General features: G+C 49.2%; 13 protein-coding genes across 13 annotated transcripts; 6 read left to right on the top strand and 7 right to left on the bottom strand.

Annotated features, from left to right (window-relative positions):
• Nucleotides 1-11: 11 nt before the first annotated feature.
• OGAPHI_006786 (uncharacterized protein) lies at nt 12-3,113 on the bottom strand (the record flags this gene model as incomplete). The annotated part of the gene is made up of 1 exon (XM_046208109.1): nt 12-3,113. The coding sequence occupies one exon, from the start codon at nt 3,111-3,113 to the stop codon at nt 12-14; it is 3,102 nt and encodes a 1,033-aa protein (XP_046058503.1).
• OGAPHI_006787 (uncharacterized protein) lies at nt 952-2,543 on the top strand (the record flags this gene model as incomplete). The annotated part of the gene is made up of 2 exons (XM_046208110.1): nt 952-977; nt 1,358-2,543. 2 exons carry the CDS (start codon nt 952-954, stop codon nt 2,541-2,543), a joined length of 1,212 nt encoding a protein of 403 aa, XP_046058504.1.
• A 212-nt stretch (nt 3,114-3,325) lies between the features above and the next one.
• On the bottom strand, nt 3,326-6,442 carry OGAPHI_006784 (uncharacterized protein; the record flags this gene model as incomplete). Its single annotated transcript, XM_046208107.1, has 1 exon — nt 3,326-6,442. One exon carries the CDS (start codon nt 6,440-6,442, stop codon nt 3,326-3,328), a length of 3,117 nt encoding a protein of 1,038 aa, XP_046058501.1.
• OGAPHI_006785 (uncharacterized protein) lies at nt 4,587-5,219 on the top strand (the record flags this gene model as incomplete). The annotated part of the gene is made up of 2 exons (XM_046208108.1): nt 4,587-4,680; nt 4,804-5,219. 2 exons carry the CDS (start codon nt 4,587-4,589, stop codon nt 5,217-5,219), a joined length of 510 nt encoding a protein of 169 aa, XP_046058502.1.
• A 99-nt stretch (nt 6,443-6,541) lies between the features above and the next one.
• On the top strand, nt 6,542-8,596 carry OGAPHI_006781 (uncharacterized protein; the record flags this gene model as incomplete). The annotated part of the gene is made up of 1 exon (XM_046208103.1): nt 6,542-8,596. The coding sequence occupies one exon, from the start codon at nt 6,542-6,544 to the stop codon at nt 8,594-8,596; it is 2,055 nt and encodes a 684-aa protein (XP_046058498.1).
• OGAPHI_006783 (uncharacterized protein) lies at nt 6,665-7,108 on the bottom strand (the record flags this gene model as incomplete). The annotated part of the gene is made up of 1 exon (XM_046208106.1): nt 6,665-7,108. One exon carries the CDS (start codon nt 7,106-7,108, stop codon nt 6,665-6,667), a length of 444 nt encoding a protein of 147 aa, XP_046058500.1.
• On the bottom strand, nt 7,927-8,406 carry OGAPHI_006782 (uncharacterized protein; the record flags this gene model as incomplete). The annotated part of the gene is made up of 1 exon (XM_046208104.1): nt 7,927-8,406. One exon carries the CDS (start codon nt 8,404-8,406, stop codon nt 7,927-7,929), a length of 480 nt encoding a protein of 159 aa, XP_046058499.1.
• Nucleotides 8,597-8,645: 49 nt separating the features above from the next.
• OGAPHI_006780 (uncharacterized protein) lies at nt 8,646-12,083 on the top strand (the record flags this gene model as incomplete). Its single annotated transcript, XM_046208102.1, has 1 exon — nt 8,646-12,083. The coding sequence occupies one exon, from the start codon at nt 8,646-8,648 to the stop codon at nt 12,081-12,083; it is 3,438 nt and encodes a 1,145-aa protein (XP_046058497.1).
• Nucleotides 10,442-13,036, bottom strand: OGAPHI_006779 (uncharacterized protein; the record flags this gene model as incomplete). The annotated part of the gene is made up of 3 exons (XM_046208101.1): nt 10,442-10,826; nt 11,442-11,996; nt 12,303-13,036. The coding sequence occupies 3 exons, from the start codon at nt 13,034-13,036 to the stop codon at nt 10,442-10,444; spliced, it is 1,674 nt and encodes a 557-aa protein (XP_046058496.1).
• Nucleotides 13,037-13,068: 32 nt separating this feature from the next.
• Nucleotides 13,069-13,842, top strand: OGAPHI_006778 (uncharacterized protein; the record flags this gene model as incomplete). Its single annotated transcript, XM_046208100.1, has 1 exon — nt 13,069-13,842. The coding sequence occupies one exon, from the start codon at nt 13,069-13,071 to the stop codon at nt 13,840-13,842; it is 774 nt and encodes a 257-aa protein (XP_046058495.1).
• A 15-nt stretch (nt 13,843-13,857) lies between these two features.
• OGAPHI_006777 (uncharacterized protein) lies at nt 13,858-14,508 on the bottom strand (the record flags this gene model as incomplete). The annotated part of the gene is made up of 1 exon (XM_046208099.1): nt 13,858-14,508. One exon carries the CDS (start codon nt 14,506-14,508, stop codon nt 13,858-13,860), a length of 651 nt encoding a protein of 216 aa, XP_046058494.1.
• Nucleotides 14,509-14,550: 42 nt separating this feature from the next.
• Nucleotides 14,551-15,669, top strand: OGAPHI_006776 (uncharacterized protein; the record flags this gene model as incomplete). Its single annotated transcript, XM_046208098.1, has 1 exon — nt 14,551-15,669. The coding sequence occupies one exon, from the start codon at nt 14,551-14,553 to the stop codon at nt 15,667-15,669; it is 1,119 nt and encodes a 372-aa protein (XP_046058493.1).
• A 38-nt stretch (nt 15,670-15,707) lies between these two features.
• Nucleotides 15,708-16,829, bottom strand: OGAPHI_006775 (uncharacterized protein; the record flags this gene model as incomplete). Its single annotated transcript, XM_046208097.1, has 1 exon — nt 15,708-16,829. The coding sequence occupies one exon, from the start codon at nt 16,827-16,829 to the stop codon at nt 15,708-15,710; it is 1,122 nt and encodes a 373-aa protein (XP_046058492.1).
• Nucleotides 16,830-16,845: the final 16 nt, after the last annotated feature.

Here is a 16,845-nt window from a genome sequence, read left to right as displayed (position 1 = left end):
GTATAAAATGCTTATTTTCTAGTTTCAAACTCTTCACTCGTCACCATCATCTCGTCGTCCACCTTGTAATTGGCCATTGCGTCCCGCACCTGTCTTAGGAAGTCTTCGCCCGGCTGGGTCTCCGACTCCGAGCCGATCGTTTTGTTCGATGCTCTGCGGCTCAGTCCCGGCACCTTATGCGCGCTCTTCTCGTCGTCCTCAATGTCTAGCTTGTCGGCAGTCAGGTTCAGCAGCGACTTGCCCGACTTCCGCCGCACAAGCAGCGGGAACGGCGCCGGCCGCGGCGTGTAATTCTTGATCTCGTCCTCGTCGTAGTACGACCGTCTCCGTCTCTGGCCGGTTGGAGAACGGCATGCAACACCAACGTCCTGGATGAACCTCGCCACCAGCGCAGTCCATCCGCACTGCCACTTGGTTCCCAAACCGCGGCCAGTGTCTCCGTCAAAGTACTCGTTGTAGTTGACCAGTTCCGTGAAATGCTCGCTCGTCAGAATAGGATCTGGGTCCGGGCCGTGGTACGGACGGTGTCCCTTCTCGTCGGGGACAAACAGCAAAATCAGTCTCTGCTGGATCTCCTCCGCGGCCTGGGCCAAATTGATAAACTGCCCGCTGCCCTTTGGCACCTCCACCTTAAAATCGCTGCCGTAGTACAGATAGAACCGCAGCAGAGACTCGATCAGCAGAAAATTAGTTGGGAACCAAATCGGTCCTCTCCAGTTGGAGTTTCCGCCAAACATGCCGGAATCAGATTCGCCGGGAAGATACTTGATCGCATACTCCTGGCCGTTGATGTTCATAGAAACAGGATGATTCTCGTGGTACTTGGATAGAGACCGGATACCGTACGACGACAAGAACTCCTCTTCGTCAAACAACTTGTCCATGATAGCCTGCAACCGCTCCTTACTCACCAAGGACAACAGCATTCTTTCGCCAGAACCTCTGGTATCCATGGAAGCAATGTTTCTCTCAATCAAGTACTTTTTGTTCTCCACGAGCCAGTTGAGCCGTTTTCTGAAATTGGGGAACTTGTCAAGCAGTTCCGGCTCCAACGTACACGTTGCAAACAGTGGGATCAGCCCCACCAAAGACCGGACCTTCATGGCAGAAGTGTGATTGCCTCCCCAATGGATCTTGTCGTAGAAGAACTGGTCCTCCTCATCCCACAACGATTCTGGAGTAGGAGCAACCGTATCCTCGTCACGAGCTCCCGGGGGACTCAAGTACGACATCGCATCGGCAATAAGCAGGTAGTGCTCGAAAAACTTGGATGCGGTATCTTCGTAAACAGGATTCTCCTTGGCCAGCTCTAAAGAAATGTTCATCATCACCAGAGAGTACCAGGCCAGCCATCCAGACGAGTCCGACTGGAACAGCTCCACATTAGCAGGAGGCTCGGATCTGTTGAACAAACTGATGTTGTCAAGACCAAGGAAACCTCCTTCGAAAATACCATTTCCGTCAGGATCTTTTCTATTCACCCACCATGTAAAGTTGATCACAAACTTCAGGAACACACGCTCCAAAAATTGCCGGTCTTGAGTACCATACATCTTTTTCTCGATCTTGTAGATCCTGTAGGCGGCCCAGGCCTGAACAGGCGGGTTGGAATCGGAAAAGTTCCACTCATACGCAGGGATCTGGCCTTGAGGAGACATGTACCACTCTCTGGTCAAGAGATCCAACTGCTTTTTGGCGTAATTTGGGTCAATCATGGCGAACGGAATAGTATGGAACGCAGTGTCCCAAGAACAGTAGAACGGATACTCAAAGTCGTCCGGCATCGACAAAATGTCTTCGTTGTAAAGATGCTTCCATTCCTTGTTTCTGCCATTGGCTCTACCAATGACAGGAGCAATGTCCGAGTTGGGATCACCTCTAGACCAGAAGTCGTGAATAAAGTGGTAGAATTGCTTATTCCACAGCAAGCCACTGAACGCCTGTCTCTGGACATTACGCAATTCTTGAGGCAATGGCAAAGGAGAAACATTCCAGTAGAACTCTTCTGCCTCTACAATTCTGTCATCAAAAACAGAATCGAACTCCTCCTCATCTATTTCAATTTCTGGGCTCTTGGTGAGTTTGTAACGAACAGTCACAGACTCTCCCGGTGGGATTCCTCCATTTTCGTCAAAGACAAACCATGCACATGCCTTGGTACCCTTATTCTCTGGGCTGACCGCTTCCTGAACCTCATCGATAATGTAGTCGTGGAAACCGTCTTTAGTGTACTTTGTTTTGTTCTCCACACCGTAGAGCCGTTTGAAGTTGGTTTCGTTATCGCAGAAAAGCAATTTGGGCTCCACGTCGGCAGCATCATCAGTCACACCAGGAGCCGGGGCGAAAACCAGCCGACGGCCACCCAGTTTGAAATGATCAACCTTGATAGAATACTCGGAATCTGGATACTCTTTGGACAATTCTGGCTTCTCATGAGCCTCGCCATCGCCCCACGCCCACGTGTTACGGAAGTAAATCTGAGGCATGATATGCAACGGAGCAGGAGCCTGGGATCTGTTCAGAACGGTGATTCTGAAATATAACTCCTCTGGATCCTCATCGTCTTTAGCAAACTCGAAAAAGATGTCAAAATAATTGTTGTCCTTGAAGGCGTCCGTGTCGGTGATCTCGTATTCTGGGTCCAACTTAGACCGTTTGGAGTTCTCCTCGTAAATCTGTTTGTACGGAAACTTGCCAATTGGGTACTTGTAGAGGAATTTCGAGTACGAGTGGGTGGGAGTATTATCCAAGTAATAATACATCTCCTTGACATCCTCACCATGGTTACCACTCTTGGCGGATGCTCCACCCGGCAAACCGAACAGCTTTTCCTTCAAAATGTCGTCATTTTCGTTCCAAAAGGCCAAACTCAAACAAATGTGTTGATGGTTGTCACAGACTCCCCCCAACCCATCTTCTGTCCATCTGTACACTCTAGACCGAGACGTTTCGAAATCAAACTGCCAGGCATCTCCACTCTCAGTGTAATCCTCACGAGGCAACCCCCATGCCCTCTGTGCCATGTATGTTCCCCATCTCCTCCAATACTTGGAGTGATCCTTATCTTGTGCAAGCCGGATCTCCTCCTTAGTGGGCTTTTCTCCCAAAGGCATTATAGCAAGGAAACAAATGAACCCCTTTCCAGAAAATTGAAATAGAAAAACAGCCAATTGCCTTCACCAGTTTCGCAATCGTCTGATGATCAGTCAATTTGGGAAAAGCAAATTGCAGAAGCATCCCTTCCTTTATTTCCACAACTCCTTGCACCGTCAAAAATCTCGGTAATTCCTACAGATTAGATATGCAATTTACTTGATTTTCTATCTTATAGAAATGCTCTGAAATATTCGTCTTCGTGGAGGTTCTGCTCCACCATCCTGTAGATGGTCATCAGCATGTTTGGAAACCGTCCTGCAAAGTAGTAGTAGAATCCATCCGGTAATGGACCCATCTGTTTGGCCAGATTCTCCGGTAGATCTTGGAAATGGTGGTACTTGTTACGCAATGCACGTAGCAGATCCATCAGCTTGTCCTCGTGGTATTTCCTATATTTCCCCAGGTTATCCAGGAACGCAGGGTTGAACTTCTTGAACCAACCCGCTTTTCCTAAGATGGTCGGAGCAAGACTTTCGAGTGTCAATAACAGATCAGAGGGCGGATCTCTTCTTTCGATTTCAAACCGATCGGACACTCTTAATAAGAACTCGAGCTTCTTCTCCACCGACCAGAAGTATGGGTGTTTCAAAATCGTGCTCATATCAGGACGGCTCATCGGCTCCTGGTCAATCATCGACTCTATCAGGTCGCGCACCTCGTACCGATCGTCCAAGGTGTCCAACGAGTCCAGGTTGTACTTGTTCTTGATGATGTTGCTTTCACGAGAATATCTGTCACCAAATGGGTGTTGTCCACCACTAAGAACGTAGTAGAAAACACACCCGGCCGAAAATATGTCAATTGATCGAGTCAGCCGACGGTCACTTAGCATAGGTATTTGACTGGCGTCTGCTTCTTCCAGAGCGTCGTCCACCAAGAGTTCAGGTGCACGCCAGCCAGAAGTTCCAGCAGCATGAGCAGTGGTTGCACGGAAAGACGATTGGTCGTTTTCCAGCTTCTTACACAGACCAAAGTCCGAAATCAGTAATCGAAGCGGATGATCAGTGTCCGACTTGCCAACGACTTTCTTTGGAGGCACAACCAAGATGTTTTGTGGTTTGATATCTCTGTGAACAATTTTCAAAGAATGAAGATGGTTCAATCCATTAGCAATCTGCCATAAAACGTTGACCGGTTTCATCTTCCCTAAAAGCTCGCTTGAATTGTCTTTTTTCAACTCAATCACATCTTCCAAAGATGCTCCACAGAGCTCCAAAGCAATGTACAAGAACCTGTCGCTTTGCTGAGAGCAAAAGTATCGAACAACATTGGGGTGGTCGTCACTTTCTTGTAGGAGATTGATCTCATGCGATGCAACATCGTAAAAGTCAAGAAGCATTCGTTTCACAGCAACAGGACGGTTTTCGAAATTTCCTTTGAAAACAACTGTTCCATGAGAACCATAGCCGAGAATCTCGTTCGATATTGTCATGTTACTCGTTGACGTTGGGATCGTGATGGAGGAGTTTGCCTGGCCAATAGCAACGTTCTTGTTTGCCGAAGTGTCCAGCGAGTCTTCCAATGGTAGCGGCGCATCTTTCTTTTTGTTCTTCTTACCACCACGGGTACCACGTTTGCGTCTACGCGGCTGCTGTTGAGCGTTTTCGTCTTTGTCATCTTTGTCGTCCTTATCTTCAATCAGAACAGGGTCTTCGAGAGTTTTCCTGGAAGTGTACGAAGAAGAAGAAGAGTTTTCGCTCTTATTCTCTGCCTCAACTATCGTGACTTTCTTTTCAGGTTGTGCGGTCAAATTGTCGCCAAAGCGTTCCTTTTTGATCAGACTAAAACTCTTTTCGAGCTCAACAACGTCATCTTTCAGCAGCAGATCCACAAGCTCGACAGCGTTTTGCGTACGTCTGAAAAGTCCGAAACGACTAAGAAGTTGTGTCAATGGAGGTAAAACACCAATTCTGGACAATACAACGAGCAAGAAAACACCCAAGAGAGTCATCAACACGTTCTCGAATGCTCTTAAAACCAATTTGGCCAATGGTGTGGACTTGGTAGTGGTTGAAGGCAAAGTAGCAAACTCATACTGCGACGGTGGATCGATGGATAAGTAGTCTTCGCCATCAGGCAGTTCAGGACGACGTTTTCTTGACTTTGTGGGTATTCTGTTCCGTGGATCATCAAATATTCTTGACGGGAGAGATGATGGAAGTTTGGTTCTTGATAGTTCGAATCTCTCTGGAGGGTCGCTGAGAGACTGGTCGTGCACTCCACAGATAGCCAATTCAAGAGAACTGACATCCTCGTTGTTAGTGGGAGATCTCCACACTTTGCTGGAAATATACTCTGCGATTGGAGCCGATTTGACCAAAGATGGGTAGTTTGTCTCGCTCATGGCAAACCAGGACCCGTTTTTGGTTCGATCAACAAAGGTTGAATCTCCAGAACTTGCGTTATTGCTCTTCAATGGGTGCGGAAGGACAATGAAATTGTTGTTATTTCCGTCCTCGAGAAAAACGTCAAAAACATTGACAGTGACAAAAGGTAGATTGGAAACCCATCTGACAGACTTTGTGTCTGCGTCCAAAGCCAGAAGAGAGTTATCGTGGAATGGCTGAATGTAAAGTCCATCCATACTTTGTATGTTTTCGGTAGCCAAATTTGTATGCAAGTTGTTGAGTCCCCAGGATGTGTATGTAATATTCCATACCGTGCTATTTTTTGAGTGGATGCTGAGTTCGTATGTGGTTGTGCCCAAGATTATGACTGGTTGCGAGGCATCTGTGTGGTCTTCTAACGGACACATTTGAGATGTTTCGGAGATCCCGTAGGAGTCTATGAGGTCTCCGGTGCGTGCGTCGATACGGACAATTCCGGTTCTTTTGGCTCCCGTATAGATAAAGTCGTCTCCGATAGAGAACGGAGATTTCGAAACCAGCTGTTGTACCGACGTTGGAAGTTTCTGTAGACCAGTTTCTTGGGTGAAATAGTAAATAGACCCTTCATTGAAAGGCTCCACCATCCATGCAGAAAATGGTGTGGCGATGGAAGAGTCCACAACAGTGGAATTTTGGTCGACACTTTCGCTCACTTCGACCAACGGTCTTGGTCCTAAGAACGACCATACCACTTCTCCGGTGACTCTATTTAAAGCATGGATATTTCCCTCCACATCTGATGCTAGTAGAAGATTGGTGACAGTGAAATCCAACAGAGATTTTGGTATCACATGGTCTCCATAAAGTCCAACATCCTCCTCGCACTTCACGGAAGACAGACCCGACACAAAGACCAGCGCCAAAATCCAAAGTTTGCCAAATATCAGTCGAAAACGCATGGCTTTCCAAGGAGTTCTATTTCCTTGTCTAAAAATTCTATCAATTTTTTGTCAGGGAAAATCCCTTAAGCCCCGTTTTTAATATCTCGATCTCCCCATATGACGCTATTAAACGACCTACTTGACGAGATTTTTCTATGGGTTGTGAGTCTGATTGTTGATACATTCTTCAGAGAAGTCAGTATCCGCGGCTCTTACAACCTCCCTTCCAAGGGCGCGACATTAGTGGTCATTGGACCCCATCATAATCAATTTCTTGACGCCGGATTGGCCACCCACGCCATCCACAAAATCAATGGACGTCGAACGCTGTTCATCGAGGCTGCCGTGTCTTTGAGAAAACCGATTATTGGTCCTCTTAGTCGGTGGAGTGGCGCCATCCCAGTGGAGAGGGCACAAGACCTTCTTACAAACAAGACCGGAATCATCCGTTTCAAGGACGCAAAGAAAGACCCGTTGACCATCGTTGGAGAAGGAACAAGGTTCACGGTCGACTGCGAGGTGAAGGGACTCATTGGACTGCCAGAAAGTGGTGGTAATCAGAAAATCGCAGAAATCATTAGTGATACGGAGCTGAAACTCGCAAAACCCATTTCCAAACAGAGAGGTGTGGATATGCTCACAAGGGGTACCACATACAAGTCCGCGCCCAAAATTGACAACCATGCTGTTTTCAAAGAGGTTTTCCGCAGATTGCACGCGGGAGAGCTGATTGGTATTGCCAGCGAAGGAGGCTCCCACGATCGCACGGAGCTGCTTCCTTTGAAACCAGGTGTTGGTATCATGGCCCTAGGAACTGTTTCTGAGTTTGAAAACACTGAGGTTACAATCGTTCCTTGTGGAATGAACTACTTCCACCCACACAAGTTCCGTTCGAGAGCAGTTTTGGAGTTTGGTGCTCCAATCACCGTGGGACCAGAAGACGCTACAGCATACAGAAACGACTCGAGGAAAACCGTTGACAAGCTGATGGACGCGATCACAACGGCTTTGAAATCGGTCACTGTCCAGACCCCAGATTTCGAAACCCTCCAGGTTATCCAGGCTGCCAGACGGCTTTACTCACCTCCAAACAAGACGTTGCCGTTGCCATTGGTGGTGGAGATGAACCGTAACTTGTCCATTGGATACAGCAAGTACAAAGACGATCCAGAAATCCAGCATTTGAAAGAAAGCGTGGTTAAGTACAACAAGAAGTTGAACTACCTGGGCATCAAAGATTACCAGGTTGACCATATTACGAAAAATCGGTTCCACACGCTCTTGTTGTTGACACAGAGAACAGTTTCGCTGCTGTTCCTCTTGGTCTTGTGTCTCCCTGGAACTGTTCTCTTTTCCCCAGTGTTTGTGGCCTGCAAGGTGATTTCTCAAAAGAAACAGAAAGAAGCACTAGCTGGATCTAGTGTTAAGATCAAAGCTATTGATGTGCTGGGATCGTGGAAAGTATTGATAGCCTTGGTGGTGGCGCCAATTTGCTACTTTGCCTACTCGCTTCTCGGCACCTGTCTGATTTTCAAGTATGGATTTTTGAGCAAAACCTTCCTGCATGCTATAGTTGCGTTTGTTTCATGCTGGATTTTACTTGTTTCCACCACATACTCTGCGTTTAAGATCGGAGAGGTTGGTATGGACATTTTCAAGTCTTTACGGCCACTAATTTTGTCGCTATCGCCTGAGTCAAGAGACTTGGACGAATTGAAGGAGGAAAGACAGAGACTGTCCGGCGAGATTACAAAAGTGGTTAACGAACTTGGTCCAAAAGTGTTCCCAAGACTCGACAGACAGAGCCTGGCTCGTTTGGAGGAAGAATACGAAGCAGAGGTCGAAGAGAGGGAGTCGAGATCACGGTCAAGGTCACGGTCGAGATCCAGATCGCGGTCGCTTTCGCGGACGTCTACACAATCCGGGTTCAGCGAGAACAAAATGCCGAATCTTTCTGATGTGTCGATTTTCCCTGATACCATGCGGCTAAGAGAACACACAGTTTCTCCAAACTCTTCGTCGAACTCGAGCTTTGTGAACCTGGACAGCGCGGTGAGAGACTCGGCTACCGAGTACGGCGAGCCGCGAGTCGGGCTGCTCTCGAAAGTGAGAAACGCCGTTCTAAAGAAACGTAACGAGGAAGCACAGTTTGGAAGCAAAAAAATTGATTGAAGTTTTAGATTTTCATTCTATCAGAAAAATAAATAAATAAATATGTGTCATGAGCGAAAGCGTAACGAGTGTTGATACCAAGTCGAGTCGACTTCCAATCAGCACCAAGACGTGTGTGATAATTGGTTTCGTTTCCCTTTTAGCATATGGTGTTAGATCGCACGCTTATTGGACACTGTTGGTGGTTGTATTCCCTCTTTTGATAATAGGGTTCTTACTGTTGAACCCGTATTCATACACTGCGACCTCCGTTGGGGACACCAACAAGAAACTCAGGTCCAGATTTCCACGATTGAATTTCACGCGCACACCGAATTGGAACAGAGAGCTGTTTGCAATTGAATACGAAGCGTCCTACGAACGTGTTAAACGGTTGTACCCAGAAAACTTCCTGGTGAGTGATACGTTGCACAACTTGATTGAGCTAATTGTGCGAGATTTTGTACGGTCGTGGTACTCGCGTATCACGCCAGACGAACGATTCTTGGTGGAACTCCAGGTGCAAATCACCTGTATTATAGAACGATTACAGCAGAGATTGAGCGAGATGGATCTGAGCGAGTTTGTGGTCTATCGTATCCTGCCCATCATCACCGACCATTACAACAATTTCATCGCAGCCCATGACACCGTTAAGAACAAGAAGTCTGCTGGAAACAGATCGTTCACTAATACCTGGGATATGGACAATATCATTGCGTCGAGCTATAATAAGGGGAAGCTGCATCCTGCGGTGAAGTTGAAGAGCGTCGATCCTGAAGATGACATTCAGCGATGGCTGAGTCAGATGATCTCTAAGATTTTGGTCCATCTTGTTGACGAGAACGAGATCCAGTCTCCGCCGGTGTTTGTGCTTCTTCGAGAGATTCTTCAAAAATGTGTGTTTTTGCAGATTGTTCGACTGCTCTCTGATCCTGATTTCTACAACCAACTAGTTGAGAACAAACTGGGATCTGCAATGAAAGACCGGCTCGACGTGAAGAAGTTCAGAAACGCATTGAGCAAGCACAGTATGGATAATTTGAGAAACCCCCGTTCGCTTCTTTCCAAAGGACGACTCAGTCCTAAAAGCGATACCGCAAAGTTCCACAGAGTCTTGCGAGAAATCAATCGGTGCGAGTCCGTGGCAGATCTGAAACAGTACAAGTACTACGTCACTCTTCAGTTAAACAGAGCAGCAAGAAACGATTCACCGCAGTACCAAACTTACAGAGAACGGCTGGCCACCGTTCACAATATGGCCGAGAAACAGCTACTTTATCTTCTAGAGCCATCTGGCACGCTCATGGAACGCAGCAAGTCCGTGGTTGCTAATCTGGAGATCTCGCTTACAGAGGTGCTGAACGATACGGCAAAACTGTCTATTTTCACAGAGTTTATGGATCAAAGAAGGCGCACTCCTTTGTTGCAACTTTGGTTGGTTGTCAATGGTATGCGGAACCCTCTGGACGACGTGTACGACGTTTCTGTGGAGGATAATAGTGAAGACGAAGAGGAGATGGAGTATTCCATGACAATGGCACAAAGCGAAGACATTTGCCAGATATATGAACATTTCTTCAATAATCCTTTGCTGAGGATCGATGCCAAGTGCTACGCAATTGTTTCGCAGTTTGTGCAGTCACAGCCCCCGGATCCTGTTCTGTACCACAAAGCTCGGAAGAATATTTTCAAGCTCCAGGAAATGGTGTTTGAACGGATGCAGAAAACCGACTATGTTGCATTCAAGCAGTCTGACTTGTACTTGAGACTTGTTGCTGCCGAAGAGCGACATAAACTCAAGAGCGAAGGCCAGGAGTCGTTTTTGGAGGACGACGAGACTAATGGCGATCCGTTGGCAGACTATCAGGAACAAGGCAATGACGACCAGAAGGTGAGCGACGTGGTTTTGAAAGCAGTTGAGGACGTTTTAAACGAGCTTGCCAACGACGGCTCGGCACGTCCAGGACTGGATCCTACCAATTCTGCATTTTCATCGTCAGAAGACTTCTCGGAGGCGCCTTCCGGGGTGAGTACGCCTCGAAACTCCAGACTATTGAGCAAAGACGTCCAGCGCGACCTGTTTGGAGAAACAGATGACGGGAACGGACTGTTTGACGCAAATTCTGAGCCAATCGACGAGAAAGAGTCTATAAAGTCGATGAAGCTGTTTGACGAGGACGAAAGCTTTGACGAAGACGAAGTGACAATGAGTTCTTCGCAGGAGCTGAAATTGGCGGCTCCTGAGAATCTTGATTTGGGAGACGAAATTGACAAGCTGAGCACGGAGATCGAAAAACTCGAGCAACAGCTACACATCATTGAGCCGCTGTTGAACAAGGCCGAGATCACCAACAACGTTTCTGAACTCAAGATCCTGAGCAAGACGCAAACGAGTTTGAAGAAGGAATTGCAGCTGAAAGAGTTGCAAAAACAGCAGTACATTCTACAAGAGAACGAAAACACGTTGTATGGCAACAGCAGAGTACGAATACAGTCGTATATTAATGGAAGCGATGACGGAAAGGAATACATACTGTACATTATCGAGGTGCAGAAGTTGGCTGCGGATTCCAGCGTGATTGCGGGCTGGATGGTGGCCAGAAGATTCAGCCAATTTTTCAAGCTCAACAACTACCTGAAGAACAGGTACCCTGAGGTGGCAGATCTGGATTTCCCCAAACGGAAGGTGGTGATGAAGTTCCAGCAACGGTCGCTGATTGTTGAGCGTCAACGGAAGCTGGAGCAGTATCTGCAGTCGATCATCAAGATCGAGAAAGTTTGTCAGGACAGGGTTTTCCGAAGCTTCTTGTCTTCAGAGCTGTTTGACACGAACGTGGAGGGGTCGTCGAATGTGCTGCGCAACCTGGGCCGTCCAGGCAAAAGTGCCGTTAACATGGCCTCCAAGTTGTACAACAACATCTCCAGCCAGCTCCAGCTGCAGTACAAGACTTCTCCCGTGGACGACGGCCAGCAACCCAATTTGGAGATGGAGAAGGAACTGTCGAGTTTGGACGACGACATGGACAGCCAGGCGAAGTCTGTTTCGTTTGTGCGGCCAATCAGCGAGTTTCTGATTAGCGTTTTCTGGTTAAAGAACTCGATGGTTTGGCTGCGAGGCCGGGCTATCATTCTTGTTCTGCAACAGCTGCTGGGCTCGACGATCGAGAAGATCGTGCGGATCAACGTCGAGGGCAAGCTCAAGGACTCTGCGACAGTCGGGAGCATTTTGACCATGTTGCAAGACACGCTCTGGCCAAACGGGTCGTTTAGGAAATCTGGCACACCACGGACTTTGATCGAGAAGGGACAGAGCAAACGACATGCCAAGACTATACTGGAGTTCTTCATCTCCGACACCTGCTCGAAAGTGTTTGGGGCAGCGTGTTCGAAGCTTGCGGCGGAGACCACTTTCCAGTTACTGCAGAACCAGGTTCTCAATAGACATTTGGTGTTGACGATTCTTCAGGAGACTTTGGAGGCGCTTTTCCCCGAGATCGAGCAATGACGCTAGACTCTGCGCATTGGACGCTCGCCGAGCTGTTTCTTTGCTGTCCAGACGCGGTTTTTGCGCACCTCGAGCCTGGCACGTTTTTTAATGAGCAGTCTCTTGAACGCTTTTTTGCGCTCGTGTTCACGGGACTGCTGGACCCACTGTTTTTCGCGCTGTTGCTGCTGGTTGTGTGTGAGGGTCTGGTCGAAGATCTTGCGCGACAATGGCGGGTACTTGAGTTTCATCAAACGGGCCATGTCGATGTACGCGTCATAGTCTTTGGCCTGCAACGCTATCGAGGTCCAGTCAAAGGGAGACACGGTTTCGGACACCAGCGAGTCCTTTCTCTGTCGGATAAGCCCATCGAACACGGTGTTGATCCTGGCCAGCAGGTCGGACTTGGTTTCTGGCTCCATGTCTACTGGTGGCTCTAGAATGGGCATGTATTTTTCCATAGGGGCTGTCTTATCAGCTATGCGCGTAGCAGCGTTGGAGAGGTTATAGGAATGGATTTTCGAGTCGATTTTGCGCTGGAACACTGCGCGCAGCTGTAGTTCGAGCTCTTCCACGGCGTTTGTGCGGGCGGGCTTGTATTCCAAGAACTGTTCCTTGGGTTTCTCCTTGGCATCGTTGTTGAGCTGTTTGTATGGAACTAGGAGGGCAGATTGGCGGTCTGCGGTGACGTTGCACTCGTCCACGTACTCTCTGGACGCCCGAGGCACCGGAACAACGTCGCGGGCAAGTGGCCACGCGCTGAACCGGCCGTTAGCCACGTACCACCCGCGAGTCTCCAACAGCCGCACCATGTACAGATGGAGAGCCAGGTCTGCGGCGAAGGAGTTATCCAAGTTGGCGAGGATCTCGTGGGCGTCCTTGAGCGTGGTGGCGAGCTGTTTGTCCATCCGAGCAGGCGGCACGGCAATGTGCTCGCGGGCGTCCTGGAAATCGTCCGAGTCCGAGTCTGACATAAAAGCGAGTTTGCGTGTGAATAATTTTTTCAATGCCTAAACTTGAGGAGATCGAGGACATTGAGGATGTCGACAACTTGGACATGGACCTGGCCGAGTTCGACCCGGACCTGAGGACCCCGATTGCGCCTGCGCGGCCGAAGCCGTCGGTTGTGCGGTCGCAGGACGCCGAGCCTGGGTTTGGCGGGCTGCCGCAGCTGAACGTCGAGACGGGCGACTTTGCCAAACAAACAAGATCGCAGGAACAGCTGTCGGAGGAGGAGCTGGCCGAGCTCAGAAGCATGCAGGTGATATACCCGTGCTACTTCGACAAGAACCGGTCGGTCGGCGAGGGCAGACGGGTCGGTGTGGAGCACAGCGTTGAGAACCCGCTGGCCAAGACGATTCTGGACGCGTGCCGCCACCTGAACCTGACGGCGGTGCTGGAGCCGGAGAAAACGCATCCGCAGGACTTTGGCAACCCGGGCCGCGTGAGAGTCGGGCTCAAGTTCAAGGGAAAACAGGCGAACTCTGTGGTGAAGAATAAAAGACAGCTGCTTTTGAAAGTGGCCGAGTACCTGAAATCGCACCCAACCACCCTGGCCAGCGTGAAACAGCTGCCCGGCCCGCCCGAACTCATGAACGGATACACCCCCGTGGAGGTGAGCAGGGTCAAGAAGTTCAAGATGAACACCATCGTGCCGTTGCACTCTGCGCTGACCATGAAGAACCCGCAGACCGAATCCGCGTACGTCAAGACGCCCCAGACGCCGGCCGCAGCCGCCCCAAAGATCGCCAAGCAGAAAGTGCAAAGAATCAGAGCTTAGTCGGCTATATAGTAATTATTTAGGAACGTATTTCTGACGGTACTGCAAGATCATGTCCAGCTGTTCTGCCGTGAGCTGTGTCTTGAGACTCTCCACGATATCGTCCAGACTCACGATCGACAGCACAGGAACGCCGTATCTCTGGGTAACCGACGTGGTTGCGCTCACAGACTGGTCCTTGACGGTCTCCTGTCTGTCCAGAGCTATTATACATCCAACGGCTTTTCCGTGTTCTGTCTTGATGATATCGAAGGCCTCGTTGATGGCGGTTCCCGCAGTCATCACGTCGTCTATTATGAGCACCTTCTTGTCCTTCAACGCACACCCAACGATCGAGCCTCCTTCGCCGTGGTCTTTCTTCTCCTTTCTGTTGAAAGAGTAGCCGATATTGGAGTACTTCTCGCCACCGAGTTCAAACAGCTTCACCACCGTGATGGCCGCAAGCGGAATGCCCTTGTACGCCGGACCAAACAGAATATCAAACTCAATCCCGGACTCAATGATGGTCTTGGCATACGCAGTTGCAACGTTGCTCAGAGCCTGGGCGGTGGAGAACTGGCCCATGTTGAAGAAGTACGGCGACTCTCTGCCCGATTTCAAAGTGAACTTGCCGAACTTGAGAGCCTCAACGTCCATCGCATCCTGGAGAAACTTGACCTTGTACATGCTGGAGATAAGCGTGGAAAATAAATTTTTTTACCTCCCGCAATGGACGAGACTGCCACCACCTCTGCGATCCTCGACATTCTGTCGTCGATCTGCCTGACGCCCAAACCGCCGTCGCCCTCGTCGCTGCGGTCCCATTTGCCGCACGTGACCCCGCACTCGACGCCCAAGTCGGTGATCAAACGCAAGCTGTCCAACTCTTCAGACCACATCGTGTTCAGCAAGTCGCCCAAAGTGGGCAAACGGCCGTCGGCCGACCCGTTCGACAAACACGCCCTCAACGACAGAATCAACTCGTTCACCATCCTCAACTGGGCCGTCGACGACCCGAAACTCACTCCCCTCGAGTGCTCGGTGCACGGGTGGGAGTGCCATCGCAGAAAGAACGAGCTCCATTGCCAGTACTGCAACGCCGTGCTGCTGGTCAAGCTCAACGAGCGCACCCTCGAAAACCCGGTCACAAACTTCCTGTTTCTGGAAGACCAGGAGTCGGAGAACCAGTTCGTCCAGGTACGAGCACAGCTTATCGAGTCGTACTTGCACAAACTGTACACCCACCATTACCCCGGTTGTATATGGAAAAACGCCAATTTGGAGATCGGTCTGGTTCGCAAACAGTACTACCTGAAGTTGAGCGATATGGACGAGATCATTCTGCAATACCAACACAACCTCGAGAACCTGCTCCATCACCAGGAGATTCTGCTCATGAAAAATTACACCTTTGACATTCTGTCAAAACCACAGATCCAGATCCTCCAGGCGTACGACAACACCAACCTTGTTGCATCGATGATTGCGCTGTTCGGCTGGCAGCTCAAACAACAGCGGTTTGGGTCGAAAAACCTGGCCCTGTTGAAATGCCACAAATGCACAAGACGGATCCTGCTGGGAGAAACGTCGATTCTGAACCGCGCAGAGCCACTCAACAGCGTCCAGTACCCGCCCGAAATCAACACAGACGAGTCGGAAATCGACCTGCTCGCGGAACACGAGAGCTGGTGCTGCATGGTGGCACAATCCGAGGACTGCCAGATCTACGAGCTAGTGCTCAAATCCCTGGCAACCACGCTGCCGTCCAAAGACCTGGACGAAATGGAAACAGAACCGCATACAATGGACTTTGACTCGACAATTGCGCTTCTTCGTGAAATTAATTAAATTTATATATACCATAGTCCATATCCGTCATCACTAGTTCAGTTCTTCTTTTGGTAGACATCTTCTGGGGTCAACAAAGTGCCAAACACCTGGTCCCAGAATTTGCTGGTCACACCAAATCCAAGCTCATAGTTCTTGTAATGGTGTTCCAAATGGTAGGTCTTAAGTTCTTGCAGATAGGAAGGTAGTTTAGCGTGGTGCAAAATGTAATGTGTGCAGTCGTACATGATGTAGCCCAAGAAGCCACCGGCAAATCCTGAACAGGCTGCATAGTATGGCAGGATGGCAAACACCAGCTTGTAGAACGGATAGCACAGCACAATGAACAGCGTAGGAGGCATCACAAGTCTCTTCTTGTCCATAGGCAAGTAATGGTGCACACCGTGAAGCAGGAAATGGACAGTGAATGCCAGCTGGTGTTCGGGAAGGAACTCGTCCAGGTGGAACAAGAACCGATGCAACAGGTACTCAAGCAACGTCCACACAAACAGGCCCAAAGACCACAATGCAAGAGCCAAAATTTTGTTCTGGTTGGTGAATCCGATGTAGAAGAAGTAGAAGTTCACTGGAAGCCAGATCATCGGCACAACGTACCACGGAGTCACAGATAGTGGTTCCAAGAAGTTTCCAAACAAAGGAGCAGAACCTTTACCGTAATGTCTTGGTCTGTGGACCTGATCCAAATAGAAACTCTTTGACCAGTCTGCAAACAGGACTTGCATCAACAAAGGCTTATTAAGGTCCAAAAACTTGTGTTTTCTGTAGTCCTCGTCCAAGTCTGTTCTGACCTTTAAAAGCTCTTCGGAAGGCAGTTCGCCAAATTCGGTGAGATCAATGGTATCGGGGATAACTTCCATGTTCTGGTGTTTGGAAAGGAGCTCCTCTTCTTCTTCAGCGGTGGCAAGGTATCCGACAAGCATCTCGTCGTTGAGCATCTCGTATGCGCTCTCTGAATGCGTGTGGCTAATCGGGTCGGCCAAAATCTGGGTGATGTCTTTGCCCGCATAATCCATAATCAGATCACCTCCGGCAGGATGTTCATCCAAAAACTCTGTCACGTCGTAAACGTTTCTATTGTATAAGGTGACCCAGCAGGAGGTGCTGGTGGAGTGGACCTCCAGCTCCTTGCGGGAGAGCAGTGGCAGACGCCTGGAATTCATAGGGGTTTGAATATTG

This window comes from Ogataea philodendri, assembly GCF_020536065.1.
Source record: "Ogataea philodendri strain CBS6075 chromosome Unknown scaffold13, whole genome shotgun sequence".
NCBI classification, from domain to species: Eukaryota; Fungi; Ascomycota; class Pichiomycetes; order Pichiales; family Pichiaceae; genus Ogataea; species Ogataea philodendri.
The sequence above is the reverse complement of the archived record's forward strand: the minus strand, read 5'-3'. Positions and strand labels throughout refer to the sequence as shown.